Source organism: Atractosteus spatula, chromosome 2 (assembly GCF_055471065.1).
Source record: "Atractosteus spatula isolate fAtrSpa1 chromosome 2, fAtrSpa1.hap1, whole genome shotgun sequence".
In the NCBI taxonomy this organism is placed as follows: Eukaryota; Metazoa; Chordata; class Actinopteri; order Semionotiformes; family Lepisosteidae; genus Atractosteus; species Atractosteus spatula.
This window is the reverse complement of record NC_142707.1, coordinates 74866137-74883608: the sequence shown is the minus strand read 5'-3', so window position 1 is coordinate 74883608 and position 17472 is coordinate 74866137. Positions and strand designations below refer to the sequence as shown.

Genomic DNA, 17472 nt, shown 5'->3' with positions numbered 1-17472 from the left:
CAGAGTAAATTTTTATAGAGAAATGGAGGCTGGACAGTATGCGTTACAATATAAACATTTATATTGATTTAAATCGTGTTCTGATTTAAATCGCAAACGCGTGTTTAATTATGTGTTTTTTAATCATAATCAGGCTAATGCATTTCTACATTTTCTGTATGAACCAGCTTAGAGGTTCATACAGAAAGACAGCTTGTGTTTAAATTGAGTGTAAGGTAATTTATGCTTCTAAAGTCATGGTCAGCATTTATTATTGTACTGTGCTGTAAACTTTTTCTGTGCCTAGTCACATTATTTTATAGCGTTTTTATTGCGTTATTAAATCCGGTGGCGCTGTGTGTTAGAGTAGTTTCCTGACTCCCTTGTCACATGGTCTGTGATTGAATCCCATAGAACTATGACTTTATTTTTTAACAAACATTTCTTTGAAAAAATGAAACGTTTCCCTTGGTCAGAGATTAAATAAAACCTCACTCGCACCAAACAAATTTATATTTCTAAATATCACAAAATACGTTCATTGTCTTCCAATCGAGTCGAGTTGACATTGGAAGCCTGCCACACCCGGACTGTTAAACCAACGCATTAGCACGTCAAAGCCCATCGAGGGTATTGAGCCAGTATTGCCTTTAGTATTCCCCCCTCTCCCCTCAATTCAATTCAATTCAAGGTGTTTTATTTGCATGACAGATGGGTACAAGCAGTGTTGGGTATGTATATTGTAACGCTTACGGCAGACAGGCACTGTGTAAGAGCCGGCGCACCAGAGCAGCGCACCGAGGGAGCGTCTGCATTTCTAACTTAGTTTTTAAAATTAGTCAAGCAATATGAAGCATCTCCTTTTACTTAGTGCCTGAGCATAAAAAGAATAGGAGCATACTGCAACGCGTGTGAAGTCCATAAACGATATTAATTTTGGAACTTAAACATACAGTATATGGCTGGTCTCGGTACTTTAAAGAAAACATACACACCAGTATTCCATTTCTCCTAAACATTTTAAGCATCGAAGTCTTTAACTAACGCGATACCGGAGTCAACAAGCATACTTTTAGAATTTGATTAAAAGGGAATATAATATGGAATCGCGTATCTCAAGAAATTAATAACGATATAATTATATTCATGTTGCAAAAGAACTGCAACGGACATAAAAACTCCCTTGCTTTTAACAGAGCGTTCCATAATTTCTAACTACGAAAATGCCAGGTGAAAGGATTTGTAAACATATTTTGTTAAAGCAAGTCAGAACCCATTCAGAGCCTACATTACATTTTAGCGTTTCATTCTGAGCAGAAGACCCTCACACCTGAAGAAGGGGGAGGTGTTTTTCGCTGGAAATCTCGCCTGCTTCTACTTTACAACCGGAGTGCTGGCTGTGACGAATTAAACCGGTATTACAGGTTACAATCACAGACCATGTGACATGGGAGTCAGGAAACTAACACAGCGCCACCAGATTTGATAACGCTATGAAAACGCTATAAAATAATGTGACTAGGCACAGAACAAGTTTACAGCACAGTACAAAAATGCTGACCATGACTTTAGAAGCATAAATTGCCTTACACTCAATTTAAACACAAGCTGTCTTTAGCCCTCTAAGGTGGTTCATACAGAAATGTAGAGATCCAGGCTCAGAACACACAGCTTCATTAGCGAATACATATGGAGGATAACTAGAGAAGACGTTTTACAGAGGATGGATTTTTAGAAACATCCCATCAGTGACATCACTGAAGTCAACTCCTAGGTACTGTAACTGTCGTGTGGATAGTTTCACAAGAATCAGACAAAGGTTTAAGCATCGCTTGTTCTAGATAAAACTGCAAAAAAAAACAACAACCCATAATGTACTTCTTTGCGGCTCTGTTTGCCCAAATCATATATTCACAACGTGAAATCTAGAAAATAATATTACGTAACCAAAATCCGCAATATGGAAACAGAACCTGTGTAATTGTTGATAGATGATGTACTCGTAACATTTTTTCAAGACGAACTACAACATTTAAAAAATGACTTGTATGTACTTGATATCTCTAATCAATCCACGGGTCCCAGCACGAAACGAAAGTAAAACGCATACCGTTTCGCGCTTCTTATTAGTTGCTCAAAAGTAATTTGACCGTATGAAATGCATAATATAAACCTAGAAACATATACGTGAGTAGTACTTAAGCACTGTAGTATCGGTGTTAAGACATACCTCTCAAATACTGTAAATCAAGTTAAAAATATCTCAAGATTCTGGTCATAATGAAACCATGTTTCGTGTATGTTTTCTTTAAAGTACCGAGACCAGCCATATACTGTATGTTTATGTTCCAAAATTAATATCGTTTATGGCCTTCACACGCGTTGCAGTATGCTCCTATTGTTTTTATGCTCAGCTACTAAGATTTCCCTTCAGTGGTAAAATTAGATATGAATATTCAATACTTAAACGGGCACAGTTAAGACATTAAATATACATATACATACTGTATACAGTACAGTTTGCATACGGTAATATGTTTATGTCCCTAAATCAATCTCTTTTATGAGCATGTGAAAGGCATGGTGAATCACTGTACTTTGCATGATTGGAAAAAAATGCGTGATTGCGAAATGCTGTGGCGTTACTTTTACAAAGACGGTCAATGAAAAAAAGAATGTGGACCAGGGCAATACTTTGAGTTTACAGCTTGTCCAAGGTCATTTATTATTAATACTATTATTAATATCTTCGTTAAAGACTTTGATGGCTACAGCTCAAACATGAGAGGTTGAGCTTTATTAGCTCCACCTTGCGGAAATTCCGGATACTATTATTTTGCTAGCGGTATTTACCGGTAACTCGCGGTATTTACCGGTAGCTTGCGGTAGACTGCGTACAGCGTACCGGAAAATAATGCGGTATCGCCCGCGCATTTTGAATGGCTGCATCTGTATGTATGCAATGGTCATTAATAAAGACAAGCAGTTTGTGTTACATGGGGTGTAACAGAAGGGTCCCCAGTTAGAGAAAGGGCTCCCATTATGGCACAAATCATTATATCTATCAAGGTCTACACAGATAAGAACACTTAACTCACAATCAATTGCTTTTCTTACTGGAAAGTAACATTTTGTTGTTTTCATTCTCTATGGTCAAGAACAACAATAACCAGACTACCTGCTTTGTAATATGTACTGCTTAGAGAAATTCTGGACATTTTGATTTACAATAGTATATTATTTCCCTCAGGCAGTGCAGTCTTCACATGGTTAGCCCTCAAAGTCCCAATACTGAACTGCTGTGACAAGCTCTCTAATGTAGCACATCTCCATACTCAGCTCACAGAACTGCTGCAGGCCTGTTTTATTTTCTTTATATTTTATTGATGAACATGAATTATTCAGCTAAAACAACCACTAAAAGCAGACATGAATTTCCTTCTTGTACATTATCATGGCACTGTAAGACAGTAAAGCAAAAGGTTATCGGAGTTGCCTTAGGTTAGATCTTGACAGAGGCTTAGAGTTGCATGGGATGTTTTACTTAATAAACATATTTTATTTTTATTTCAAGCTTCTACGTATGAAACATATTATTTCTGGAACAATACTGCACACACACAAGACTATTTTAATGTTAAAGTCCACTTCCGTTAGAAGGATACACAGGTAATATCTGTGTAATGTTTCTGTAGAGGATTAGAGGATATAGGGTTAGAGGATTACTATGACATTGGCAAATGTACTGTATATAAGAGATAAGATAAGATCACTTTATTGGCCATTTACAATTTCTTGCATTAGGAATTAATCTTTTCACATGAGACACACAGATGGGGAGAGAAGCTGGGGGTCAGAGCACAGGGTCAGACATTTATACGCAACCCTGGAGCAGTTGGGGCCTTGCTCAGGGGCCCAACGGAATAGGATTCCTCTGCCGGCTGCAGGATTTGAACCGGCAGCCTTCCAGCCACAGGCAGAGCAGTAGAGTAATGAAGCCAACTCATAGATGAGGATTATTAGGAGGCCATGATTGGTAAGGGCCAATGGGAAATTTGGCCAGGACGCCGGGGTTACACCCCTACTCTTTTCGAGAAACGCCCTGGGATTTTTAATAATCACAGAGAGTCAGGACCTCAGTTTTACATCTCATCCGAAGGACGGCACCTTTTTACAGTATAGTGCACCCATCACTATACTGGGGCATTAGGACCCACACAGACCGCAGGGTGAGCGCGCCCTGCTGGCCCCACTAACACCTCATCCAGCAGCAGCCTTAGTTTTTCCTAGGAGGTCTCCCATCCAGGTACTGACCAGGCTCACACCTGCTGAGCGTCAGTGGGCCGCCAGCTGTGAGTTGCAGAGTGATATGGCTGCTGGCTTATGCTGTATGTTTTATTGGTTAAAACGTACTGTACGGTCAACAAGTTAAAAAATAAAAACACTGTACATGTACTGTAAATCCCAAGTTAAAACAAAACATCACAATTCCATGCAAATGCATTCCTAAAAATGCCTTACCTGGGTTAAAATTAATGTGGGCACATTTACATATTTTACTGTATGTACAGTACCGTAAGAACACTGAAAACGTTTCATTGTATCATCTGAAACTTTTCTGCAACAAGTTATGTTTCTCTTTGAGTGTGGCCAAAGCAAAAGATAAATGACTTCACATTTTCCTGTACAAACTATCAATAAGTAATTAGTTTTAAGGTCTCTTATTAATGTTTTCCCAATGTCTTTCTCAAAACATATAAATCACCACAATTGTGAATATGTGTGTGGGCCTTTTATCATCTTTTAGTAATAATTAAATTTGTGATCATATTGGGACAGACGAATTACTTGTATTTAAGTATTAAAAAATTAATTATATATATTGCATTTAAAGTAGTTACTTTTTTGTCAGTTATTAACATAAAGGCAGCAGGAGGATGATCTTAATTACAGCTCATACAAGTCACCTAGCACCATCTAGTGGCTATAACCATAACTAAAGACCACTAAGAAAAGTTATGAGTAAAGACGTGTCTTCCTTAACATACAGAATCAAAGGAACAAGTAATACTAAAAGAGAAGAAAGAAACAAGTGGCCCAGGGAGGAAGAGAAGGAATGATGATGAGATCTAGAAAAAGATTTGGAGGCATAGTGGGTTGCAGCAGGTGTAGGCTGTAGTAGTTCAGGCGGGCAGCTGCGTCAGATCAGTCTTTTTCTAGATCTCTTCATCATTCCTTCTCTTCCTCCCTGGGCCACTTGTTTCTTTCTTCTCTTTTCAGCGTGGAATAAACCTTCACTTGTTCCTTTGCAGCCTTCGCATGCTGACACAAAATCAAAGTGTGTCGAACTGTACAAAGTAAATAATATCATATTTAATAATATACAGCTAAAACACAATGTATACTACTTTAATTTATTTTCAGTTACCATAATAAGATATTTTCAGTTAATTGGTGTCTAAAAACTCTAAACACAATGTCTGTTAACCCTCAAAAACTTTAACCTTAGTACACCCTGTTACTGTACAGGTATGTACAAACGTTTTGCTTATTAGAATATCAAAGAACATCACTCTAAGACAGATATGTTAGAAAATCATATTATAATCACACGAATTGAGTCTGTAGCACAATAACCTGTATCTTCTTCTCATGGAGAAGTGGTTCACATCGTGGCTCTTGGCCAGCCTGGTGTTTCTGAGTTTTTTCATTTTATTAACAGGACCAAGTATCACAACGTGTTCCTGAAAATCTACTAATAATTACTTTTTGTTTTTGATTATCTCTGCCCATACTCTGTAAAAGGCCGTGAATGCAGATGCATACCCGAATATACACACCGCAAGACAAAACATCTAGCTGAAGAGCACTGGTGTTGCACCTGCTGACACATACAAGACCCCCTCTCTAGTTTCTTCATCTCCTTGGAAAACTCAGACATTTGATAAAAAAAATACATGTATGAGCAGTAGCTTGTCCAGTTCAGGTCATGAATGTAAATTATCTAGAAAATAAACACCTGTTATCATTTAAAAGAACTGTTCTTTCCTTAACAAAAACAAATCATACCAAACTGAAAGGCAGGAACACAACACAAAGCTTTACCAGTAGTCGTAGCTCTCATCCCAGTTATCAAAGTGCACCAGGAACCTACTGTCCACCATGTCGGTTACTGTAGCAACGCAGATGAAAGTGGGATTTTTCCTGTCCACAGCTTCTAGCTTCATTCCTATTCGAAAACCTGATGGAGTTACTGTCTGAAATGCAAAAAAGGTGCTTATTATTGCCATGTTGAAATATATGTCAAGGCCACAGATGCAAACTACTAAAAACACCTACAAATCTTTTCGACTGTAACAATTACTAACAAATTTGACATATACTGTATAGTACTGTATATGTCACTTATCAAGAAAATGAGAAATTTCAGCTGTTCATGACATTTTCTCAGGAATTAATCTAGTCTTAAAACAATTCAGTTATATACAGTACAATGACATCTCATTTATTGGTCATATTACTGTATGTGTGGAACAGCATTAGTTATGTTTACATGGTTAGAAATGATTACTGTATGTATTTTGTACATGAGCTTTATGATGTGATTTATGAAAGCAGAAATATCATATAAAAAGACAATAACCTCAAAAGCAGTGAACCTGTCTCTCAACGGTGTGTCTGATTTCTGAAGGAACCCAACACTAAGCATGCACAAGCGTAGATAACTCAAGCCAGTCAAATTGATCTTTTGAATGTGAAAACCAACTGAAAGGGAGTTTCTGGTGGAATTGGTAGAGCATAAACAGAAGACTGTACTGGACACATATTTATGTTTGTACATTTCAGCAGCGACTGTAAGTTCTCCTTTTTGTGTCATCCACCCATATAAAATTCAACGCACTGTGGTTAAATGTGTACTGAGTCTAATTAACTTTGTATTTCATATACTGTATGTACTTTCAACCCATCCTTATATCAAATACATTTGAATTTGGAATTACACATCAAACAGCAACAAATGTGTGATGTGAATGGAGAAGAAACTCACATTATTTTTGTGTCGGACTGCACAGACATGAATGTAATGAAATAGAAGAATGCAACCCTCAAAATCCAAAAGCAGTTCCACAGGTTTTTGCTGTAGCAAACAGAGTAATGTGTAAAAGTAAAAGAGAGTATTTTACTTTCAACAGGGCACATGGATTGTAGGTGCAAGTAGCAGTGGCAAAAAAAGCTCCATACTGCATAGTACTTGTATTTAACAGCACATAGGATTGAGAATTCAGAATTAAACGAAAGGAAATGCTGGGAACTAAAATAAAAAAAATAAGGAAAAAAAATTCTTCCCACATACTGTACATTACACATTATTCCAGTGATTCGGATTTTGCTGAAAGTGTGGGACAGTAGGAAATGAAGACTCTTAGTTCATGAATTAAGTGTCACAAGCTAAGTTTAAAACTACAAGCATTGCTTAGTGATGGGTTTATTTGATCTGAAGTTTCACTTTCAAGGGGATAGTTCCAAAAGAGAACAGTCCAACTGGTTTCAAGGTTCATTTATATGATAAGGACACTAGCTTTTTGCCAAATGCTGGCAACATTTTCAGCATTTGTGAACAGTTAAAAATAGTAGACAATATTTTTTCATAAAGCTTTTGTTTTATTATAACAGTTTCAAATATATAGAAAAATCTATTGGTCCAGCTTAATGAGAAAATCAAGTTGTTTTATTTGCTATTATCATGAAAGAAAACAGTATTTGTTGTCAAATTTGTTACTAGTCAGTACAGTTCTAGTTACTAATCAGTACAGTACACAGTACTCAAATTAGCCAGATAATGTTAAATAAAAAGACTGAACAGTAGGATCAGCAAGCAGAAGTTTTTATAAAGAATTTATCCACACTTATTGGCGTTTCCATTAATTTCAGTATATATTGAATAAAATTTATTATTTTATTAACTTTTTTAACATAGTTTTCCAAGAGCTGCACTTGTGTCCTGTGCCACCTTGACAGTTTGTTAAGTACTTACTGTATATGACTTATGTTTGTTGTTTTTAATTTGAACCTTGCAAGTGTTCACGGGAAATGTAAAGAAAACAAGAATATCAAAACTTTCCAAAAATAACAACAGCAAGTGAAAGAGATGAAGAATTGAATGCAGAAAGTATTTAAAAAGAAGATGGAATACTTTATTTTACCTTATTTTTTATATTCAGCTACCACTAACAGCTACATAAATATATTATATTTATATTTGTAAACTAAAACAGTTAATAACACTCAGAAATGTTATATGTCAGTTATTTTTATTTCCAGCTACCAAAATTTCCCTTTAGTAACATGATTCCATATTAAGTGGATTTAAAGAAATGGATTTTCAGCACACAAATGATATAGTACTGTACATTGTACATTGTACACTGTGCCATACATTGTGGTCTGATGTGGGAGTTTTCAATATAATGGATCTAGGCTCCATTCATGACATGTAATTCCCTTTTTAAAAAAATGGTACAGCTACATTTCATTTTATAATAGCTTGGCTATTATATAATAATATATATATTATATATATAACATATAAATTATATTTTCAAGAAATATGATTATAAGACTAAGAAAAAAATTAGATTAAGCTACCAATTTAGTAACATCTAAATCAACACAAGTGCCACCTATAGATCTGCTTTGACCAGTGAAGCACTGAAAGCAGCATGCCAGACCAGACAGTCGTACACTGCAGTGTGCTTTCCACTGGTGTCAATTTTGACAGGCATCCTAACAGCTGCATCTGTACATTCACAATCTGTGTGTTCACAAGCTTGTGTGTTCTGGTGACACTTACTGTGTTTTGGTTTTCAAACAGGGCCTTGGGGGCTGCCTGAGCCTTGCACAATTTGATGTAGGCCTGCCAGCTGAACTCCTCCTCTTTCATGCCTGTTAATGTGTGAGAAAGAACCGTGTTACTGTACATCTCTGGTCCAGACATTAAAAGGAATCAAAAACCCATCTGTTATGAAACTGTGTTTCACGTTTTTCAAGGGACTTCATATTCTGAAAGTCTTTATCAATGCAGCAAATTGGTATCTGTTGTGTCTTCAATGCCTCTCAGTTTACTGTATATTGCATTAATCTCTAGCTGCAAGTGCATACTGACAACCCCTGCCATTTCTCAACCACCATTTATTCTTTACTCATTTCTTTTAGTAGTTCCTCATCAGTACGGTACTTTTACTATCATCTTTATTATTTTTCCCAGTTCTTTTGGAAGCGATTACTTCTTCACTCTGGCTCGTACAAGCTCTGAAATAGCTCATACTGTATATCGCTCAAAACTGGGATTTTTCTTAACCTTTCTTTTCACTGCCTCTTCTTCTGAATTCCCAGACTTCATCCCAGTCTGCTCTGTGCCCCTGCCCCGGAGTGGATAGCCCAGGCTAGCTGAGACTGTCGACTGTGGGGTTTGTAAAATATCTGCTTTATGCTTTATGATGTTTGCTCTTGCATCTGTGCTGCTGCTGTGGACGTTAACTTGATCATGGCTGGCTGTGCCATTTCCTCGAAAATACAACATGCTCCCCATAAATCAAAGACCTCTTTTAGATCTCTACTCAATTTTACATAGCTGTTTAATAGTTTAATTAGTGATATTATTATTATTTTTTAGGAAATGGATTTATTTTGCCTAAGTACACTATGGCACATTAAAATATGATTATTTTAATGTTGATACACAGTAGGTTAATCCCACTGGATATGGTTAAGTTGTAAAATGTCATAACTCTGGGTGGGATGGTGGTTGAGTTTCTTAGATGCCATTCTAAATATAATCCCTGTGTAGAATGTGACATTATTTTAATTTTGTTTTTTTTAAATCATTTTTAACACAAAAAGATCTCAGCACCTGCTGGTACAATAGTTCTAAATTACCATCCTTTTACACCTGATACTAGGTTACTACCCATATTACCAGAGCTACTAACTGCTATATCTAACCTACAGTATGCAAGTATTTCAGTGTATATGGGGATTCTCCTAATTTCTCAGCTACTGCCATCTTCATAGTTACCTTATTGTAATCTTTAGTCATTATATCAACTTCCCAATACATACACTATACAGTACATGGCTATACATTAGAATTTGTCAATATCATATTGTACAAGAGAAAAATAGACAAATAGGTTGAATCAAAAAGTTTTGGATTGAATTTATAGAATTTTAATAGAAAACATCCTTTCTTTTGGTATCACACTGTTGTGCGGTATTCTGAGTATTAAGAGTAAGGGGAAATTGGCCAGAATTGTTAATCCTGCCAGTAAAAAAGCTGATCGACCACAGAAACACTTAAAGAGCTGTATTATACTGCATTTCAAAGAAAGGCTTAGCTGATCACTGATAACCCCTCCCTCCCTCCCTCCAACTGTTACCTTCAGTGATACAGTTTAGAGTGCCCGTATCAAGAAAATGTCTACAAAAACACGTGTTTTTGAGAAAAAAATGTTCATTTTTTATAAGGATTTTTTTTCATTGAATAATTTTACCTCACTGAAAGGTTAGATTTCTCTCATATTTTCATTGTAAGATCAAGCTGATTAACAACAAAGACATTTATTTTTTCATAGCCATTTTTGGTCCTCTTTGCCAAGGGTGCCAATAATTCTGTATATTTTACTAATACGTTCTGTTTTAAAGTCATCTTATATTAAAAAACAGCAGTCGAAATCATGCCAGTTTGGTACAATCTCCTCTTTTAATGATCAATTCTGAATCTTGAAAGAGGGATTCTTTTGTTTTTGAACTATAACATAACGTTTTTCTCTTCCTATGACACGAGTGATATGCAGAATGATACAATTAAAATACATGAGCATTTAGATTTAGGAATTAAATACATAAGCATTTAGATTCAGACGAAAGTGGAGCATAGTCTTAAATGATTAATTACTGAAATTCTTACCTTTTGGAGGATAAAGTTTGTGTCCAGTTTTTTCACACCACCCAACTGGATGAATGTCAGAGGAGTTTGCATTTATCCAGAAGTCATAGCAATCTGAATATTTGTCAAAGTGCAGCCTAATTCTGTAGCCTGATACCTAAGACAAATATGAAAGTGCAACAAAGTCATTTTATTAATTCTGATACACTAAAAACAAATGCAAATGATTACAATTACCAGGGAAAAGACATAAGAATTATTTTGTTTTGTGTTAGATATATTTGCATATCCTATTTCAACAATAAAAACTTTTATAATCCTACTGCAATTTCACATTAACTGAACACTATAAAATGTATATTATTTCTTATAATCCAGATTAGGATACTGATTTTGTATTTGTATGCAATTACCCAAATGTCTTTAGCAAGCAGAGCTGTATAAATTGATACAAATATCTGTAGGTTAAACTCATGTAATTCTAACCTCTGTGGGTCACTGTACTTTGGAAACAATGTCAACAAAACGAATAAAATTAATAACTTTCTCAAAACATATTTGGTGCGTATTTTATCACAATTCATGGCACAAACTCCCAGAATCCATCCTGCTTTGTACACAATTACATCTATAATTTCTTCAGGCATTCATCCAAAAATATTAGCTGTATTTGTATTTGTGCAGGACACCCCTTTTCACCCTCCTGTATTTCGAGGGCTGGTGGATGGTGAGGCTAAAACTTCCACTTCAAAGACTGTCCACCTTTCTGAATTCAGTCTTTTACTTTAGTCTGAGTCTATGTTTGGTTTCATCAACTTTATCCTTTAGACATCTTTCTGATATTTCTGCATGAACAGTATATTTAAATTTGCTTTATATACTGCTTATGCTCCATTTTAAAAGAACCAGCAGCTGACTGCCTATCAGTCAATACTGTCATATCCTAGATTTGCACGTGCTCCTTTTGTTTTATTTTGCCTTTTGAGCAAATATAATTATTTTGAGAAGTAAAGTATTGGATACTCTGTTACAAGGGATAGCAGCTTCAAGGGGGAATTTCAGGTAAATTGAGGTATCATCAATAAAACATACAAATTGCTGGGCACTGAATTTTGTTTGTAATATCTAGCTTTTTTCTTAAAACCATTTAAATCAAAAAAGCGTTTTAAACAACTTTAAACAGCTAAATGTTTACGGTACGTGTAAATGTAAATGTGTTAATTGTATTACAGAAAAGGTACTTTATGACAAAGGTCAAGTATGGGCATTATTTTTAGCTTGCTGATGGAATGCAGATGTGTGGTTACCTCGGCAACAGTTAAAACACAGTACACTGAAGGGTGCTCAGGGTCCACACCTTCCAGTTTCATTCCCACTTTGAATCCGTTTTTGCTATGGGGGAAAGACTGGTGCTGAAATTAAAACAAAGGAACACTGATTTATTGTCTTGATATCTGCCTTTCACCACTCTCTGACATTAAACAGAATAGTACACTTTCTAAAGAGTTTCTACTCTATGTCACCTAATTTTAAAATTCCTACCCGTGTCGAAATTTTCATTTCTCTTAGGTTTTAATGGAAAAGATTAAAATTAAAAGATTAAAATTTCAACACAGCTGTTTTAAAATTAACCATGTTCCTGACAAGAAAGCAAAGAAGAGGTCACTTTCACTTCAAAGAAAAACCACCGACCTCATCAGTTTTCTAATGATTTCACTAATGAAAGGGTGACCCAGTACTTCCACCATCCTTGAGCACCTCTTTCCCCATCAGGCAGTGCTGTTTAGCCGAGCCATTCTTGAAGACATCTTTCAAGCTCAGGCCAACTCAAGCCTTGAATGTTGCAAAACCCCCTCCCTATTCCAGGCCACAATCCTTTTTTCATCGCCCTCCAGCCATGCTGATTTACAGCTCTGGTTCAAGGTCCATCCAAACAAGACCGCTGACCACATTTCTAAGTCTTTTCCAGTTTCTCAGGCAAAGAAGGAATCGCTTTCTCATGACTGGATCATATCTCTTGTTACAAGCCTTCCTACAAGTCTCTCTCTTTGTGTTTGAGAGGATAGTGACTGTACTATATATATACTCTCAGAGGAGAAGGTGTAGACAGGGTTTCACTCTCAGATAGGCATATTGGTCACACTGGTACAGTATAAATACGCGCTCATACAGCCCGGGAGGGTAGCGATATCATGTTTGTTTGTGGCTACTCTTCTTTTTCAGGAAATGAAGGGCATAGGCATAACCTCAATTTTGTGTGACCTCTGTTTGCAAGTCCCGATTTCTTAATGGTGTGACTGGTAAAAAAAATAAACCACAGAATGGAATGGGACTTTTTCAAAGTAACATGGATATACTATCTAAAGAGGAATTTGAAAAATGCATAAAAGAATCTGAAGTCACTAAATCAAAAGCAGTAGCTTACAAGTTCAGCAATCCATGCAGTAACATTAGCACAGGACAGCATTATGTGGCTATAATGCAATAATTCCAGGATACAGTGAAATAAACGTTCATTCTTATTATCTATTTTTACCTCTTTAAATAGTTTGCTAGGGGCAGCAATGGCCTTCTCCTGCTCCAGGTAGGAAGCCCAGCTCCATGACTTCTTCTTTCCTCCATATGGTACAGCTAAAAAACACAGCAACCCTTAACTGCACAGCAGTGGTACAGTGATATGACTTGAAACAGATATATTTTATTATAACATAACAGGAGCTTAATATTGCACTAATATTAAAACTTGACACATAAACTTTGTGAGCATTTGGGCTTCTCTATCAAACTTAAATATTTCATCTGCTGTATGGGGAGAGAAAAGGGTGAAGACAACTAGTGCTGAATTAGAGGATAATTAAAATGGTTATTTTAATTATGCAAGATAATAATTCACTTGCTGCCTTATGTTTTTAACCAGTGTTAAGTCATCAGTTTCTGACATAGTCATAGACTCTTAGTCAACTTAAAAATCAATTAGATATAGTCACATTTTAGCAACACTTTTAATTTGGTTCAACCGACTTCAATCTGACTATAAGCAATGTGTAGGACAGAGTAAACTAACTAATGTTAATGTACTTTCTAGCTTGAATGACAAATAAAATGGGGTTTTTGAGACACTTTCCACTCACCCTGCTTCAGCAGAGCTGCATCACCCCTTCGCTTTCTCCGGCTCCTCTGTGGTCCCCTCACCACCTTCCTGTCTGCTCTGTCTTCCTGTGACGTTTTAAAGAGACAGAGAACATGTTCAAGCTGCTAAAGATGATTTAAACAACCATTCGTTTAAAAATATGTTTTAAAGAAAATTACACTCAAAAGGATATTTACAAAAGAACATAACGGAAATCATTAATTATGCATGTTTAATCCTCTCGTGCTAGATGTGTCTTTACTACCTAAGGGGATTTTATTAGGTGGATGTACAGTACTGCAACAGATGGATGGAAATGGAAAGTGGCTCTTCTAAAGAGATTGCAAAGGTCTGAATATTTAAAGAAGTACACAACTTAATATTTAGATTTTTTAAATATGTAAGTACTTCTTTTACTGTGTGGGTTGGTTTGTATTGGCTTGCACAAATCTTGCACCACAAATACTTTTCCACCGTTTAATGATCACAGAACAAGACTTCAATGGTGTGAATTACTGTACCTCCCAATTCCATTCCTACCGCAATACAGTGTGTGAGTGCAACACTGACAGACTGAAAGAACTGAATGGTTTTAGCCTTGAACAAAGAAGACTATGAGGGGAACTTAATAAATAAATGTTCAGTTTCAACAGGCAATATTGCTCTGTTCTGTTTCTTCATTAGTTTAACATACAGCATTCTATAATTCTGAATTATTTTTTATTTTCACATTTGTTCTCGGCAAACAATTCAATCCAGGAAGACAGCGTTCCATAAATATACCCTACAGTTTATCAGCAGTCCCCTACACAATCTACGGACATTATGCAACAGGATACTGCAGATGCAAAGCAATAGGCAAGACAAACTCCCTTTCCAAACTGAAGAAAATTGAATATATCAGTCAGGGGACCACTTTTGGAATCAATGACAGCTATTTTAGACATCTGAGAATCGAAGCTCATCACATTCTTGTCCTCAGGCTAATAGTTTTGGTTATAGTTTGGACAACATGCTGGTCAGTCAAACAGATGTAGACTGACAGTCTAAAGCTGATTTAGAATGAGCTATTGCGCTTTCTTCCGTGGCAATGAAATTCAATTGATGACTTCTATGGGGATGTATGGGACTGGAGTATTTATCAATTTCAGAGGACATGCTGTACAGCGCCCAAAGTATTTTTAAATACATAAAGATTTTCTAATGAAGTAAACTGTAAATTCATGATTCTGATGATCACACAACCTCACTCCTACACCTTACATTCTGGGACCAGCCCCAGAAACCGGACAGAGTGCTCTACATTAACACAGCAGATATGGGAACCTGTGAATTTACACTACGTTTCAGAAACTCCCGAGAGTAATTCTTACTCATTGTCATTTGTTTCTACAAATCCAGAAATGTTTAAGCTGTTATCAACAAGTCAATCTTAGTCTTATTCAAAGGTACCATGCTTTAAACATTTTAGTGAGGTATGACTAAATTATTGAGACTAACCATTATCAACTATAATTAGAGCTCAAAATTATTTTTATTGCTGTAAGTTGTGTTTCAGTTCTTAAATCAACTGTAGTTTTCTATGTGAACATTCATAGTAGTTTTTACATAATTATACTATTACATCAAATGTCAAAGGCAATAGGAGAATACTGAATATGCTTGGCCCTTAATTCTTCTATGACAAATCAAAATACATTGTCATGCCCTCTACAGGTAGAGGGCGCTCCTACTCTGTCCTGTTCCTAGTTTTCCTGTGCTTTGCTTGTCTTTCCGGTGTGTCTTTGTGTGGGGGTATATATTTCCGGGTTACCCTTTCCTCCTGGCTCAGCATTGAGGGTTCGGATGTCTTGAGACCCGCCTAGCACCAGGTCATCTCCTCCACAGCCTGAGGGCATAGGTTTCTACCCCACATTGTCTGACCAGCTGAGCCCGGGCTAACCCCCGTTTTGCCGCTACGCATAGGGTCTTTATTGCTCTCCTGGGAATTCCACGTCATGCCTTCCGACATCCGTGACAGAATGCTGAGCCATGCTTTGGCCCCACAAGCAGCCCTTTTTGTTTTCCAGGATCGCTCTGGGCCTTTTTTTTTCAGTTCTCCTATTCTAGTCGTGGGATGCCACCCACAACATCTGCGTCTGTGAGTGGGCCCTTCAGCGGTATGCCTTCCCGACATTCCTTGGGTTGTCACTCCCGGCATCCCTGACATAAATAAAATCTCATTGTAACGGGAGCCAGTCCTGACTCCACTGAAGTGCGTAGTTTAGGACCCTGTGCAGACGGTATAATCCGGAAGTGACTGGAGAAGGGCTACAGGGAAAATGTGGTGAGGAATGGAAGGGATGGCGAACAGGGGGCGGTGCCGACAGTGATCCAGGGGGGAGCGCAGGCAAACAAGTCCAAAAACAGTGCAAAGGGGGAAATCAGGGCACAGTCCAAAGTCCAAAACCAGGTGATCCATCCAAGACAAGACGATTAAAAACAGGAACAGGGACATGGAACTAGGAAATTAAAAACAAAGTGACGAGGCCAGGGGCTTTGAGCCCCGGACTCAGCTTGGTCAGGACGCCGTTTGGAAGCCTCTGCCTTCAAACCGCAGATGTAGGGCTACTTGATGCTAGGCGGGCCTCCGGGCGTCCGTCTTCCAGTGCAGAGCCCTGAGCTTCAGAGGCATGAGGTTTAAATAATATACGAGGAACAAGGGGCAGGTGAACATGATCATGAAGCTAAAATACAGAAGGGGTCAGAGCACCCTCTAGACGAGGGATGACGATCGTGACACTCATAAATTCTTTGTTATACAGTATACTAATACATTTTTATATTTACATTTTTAAATTTACTATATTTTATATATACACATTTGTACTTTATTATTCAATATAATAAAATACTGTATTATACCAGATAATTCTCCCAGATATACACCAGTCTTGTTTACTGACAGTTATGACCCCACCAGTCTAGTGTAAATAGTTACCTCACATACTGGCAGCTAACACATGTTAACTATAATAAAGGGTATCACAACGGTAAAGCAATTGTTCCCTTTCATGTCAAATTGTAGACTTTACTCACCAGGGAGTAAACATGTCTGTATTTTACAGCTGTTGAACTGGACTCTTCAGGATCACATAATCCCATTCATGTTAGTCCACAATCTTAATAAAGCAGTAGCTCATCGCTATTTTACCTTATTTTCGGTATGTCTGGCTTCCATTGCCTCCGTTTCTCAGAAAAGGTGCAGTTCTTGTTATTTTTAAAGGCAGATTTAAACAGATATTTTAATGCTGATCCATGTACCTGTTTAATTGAGTGGGTTTTAGTTCCTTACATACTTAAGCAACTTCAAAGGCTTTTAACAAAATGTATTTGGTTTCTTGCTTAATTTACCTTGTGGAAACTTGGGAATTTTGTT

The 17472-nt window shown here is 36.9% G+C and overlaps 1 protein-coding gene across 2 annotated transcripts in view; it reads right to left on the bottom strand.

The window, feature by feature from the left end:
- Positions 1–17472, bottom strand: part of l3mbtl3 (L3MBTL histone methyl-lysine binding protein 3) — a 64509-nt gene that overhangs the window by 31834 nt on the left and 15203 nt on the right. For both annotated transcript variants that reach the window (XM_088909580.1, XM_088909581.1), the window contains exons 6-11: positions 14056–14140; positions 13461–13555; positions 12232–12336; positions 10946–11081; positions 8831–8922; positions 6085–6236 (exon numbers count right to left, since the gene is read on the bottom strand). In XM_088909580.1, the coding sequence (XP_088765706.1) occupies positions 6085–6236; positions 8831–8922; positions 10946–11081; positions 12232–12336; positions 13461–13555; positions 14056–14140 (665 nt within the window). The remainder of the gene's footprint in view (positions 1–6084; positions 6237–8830; positions 8923–10945; positions 11082–12231; positions 12337–13460; positions 13556–14055; positions 14141–17472) is intronic.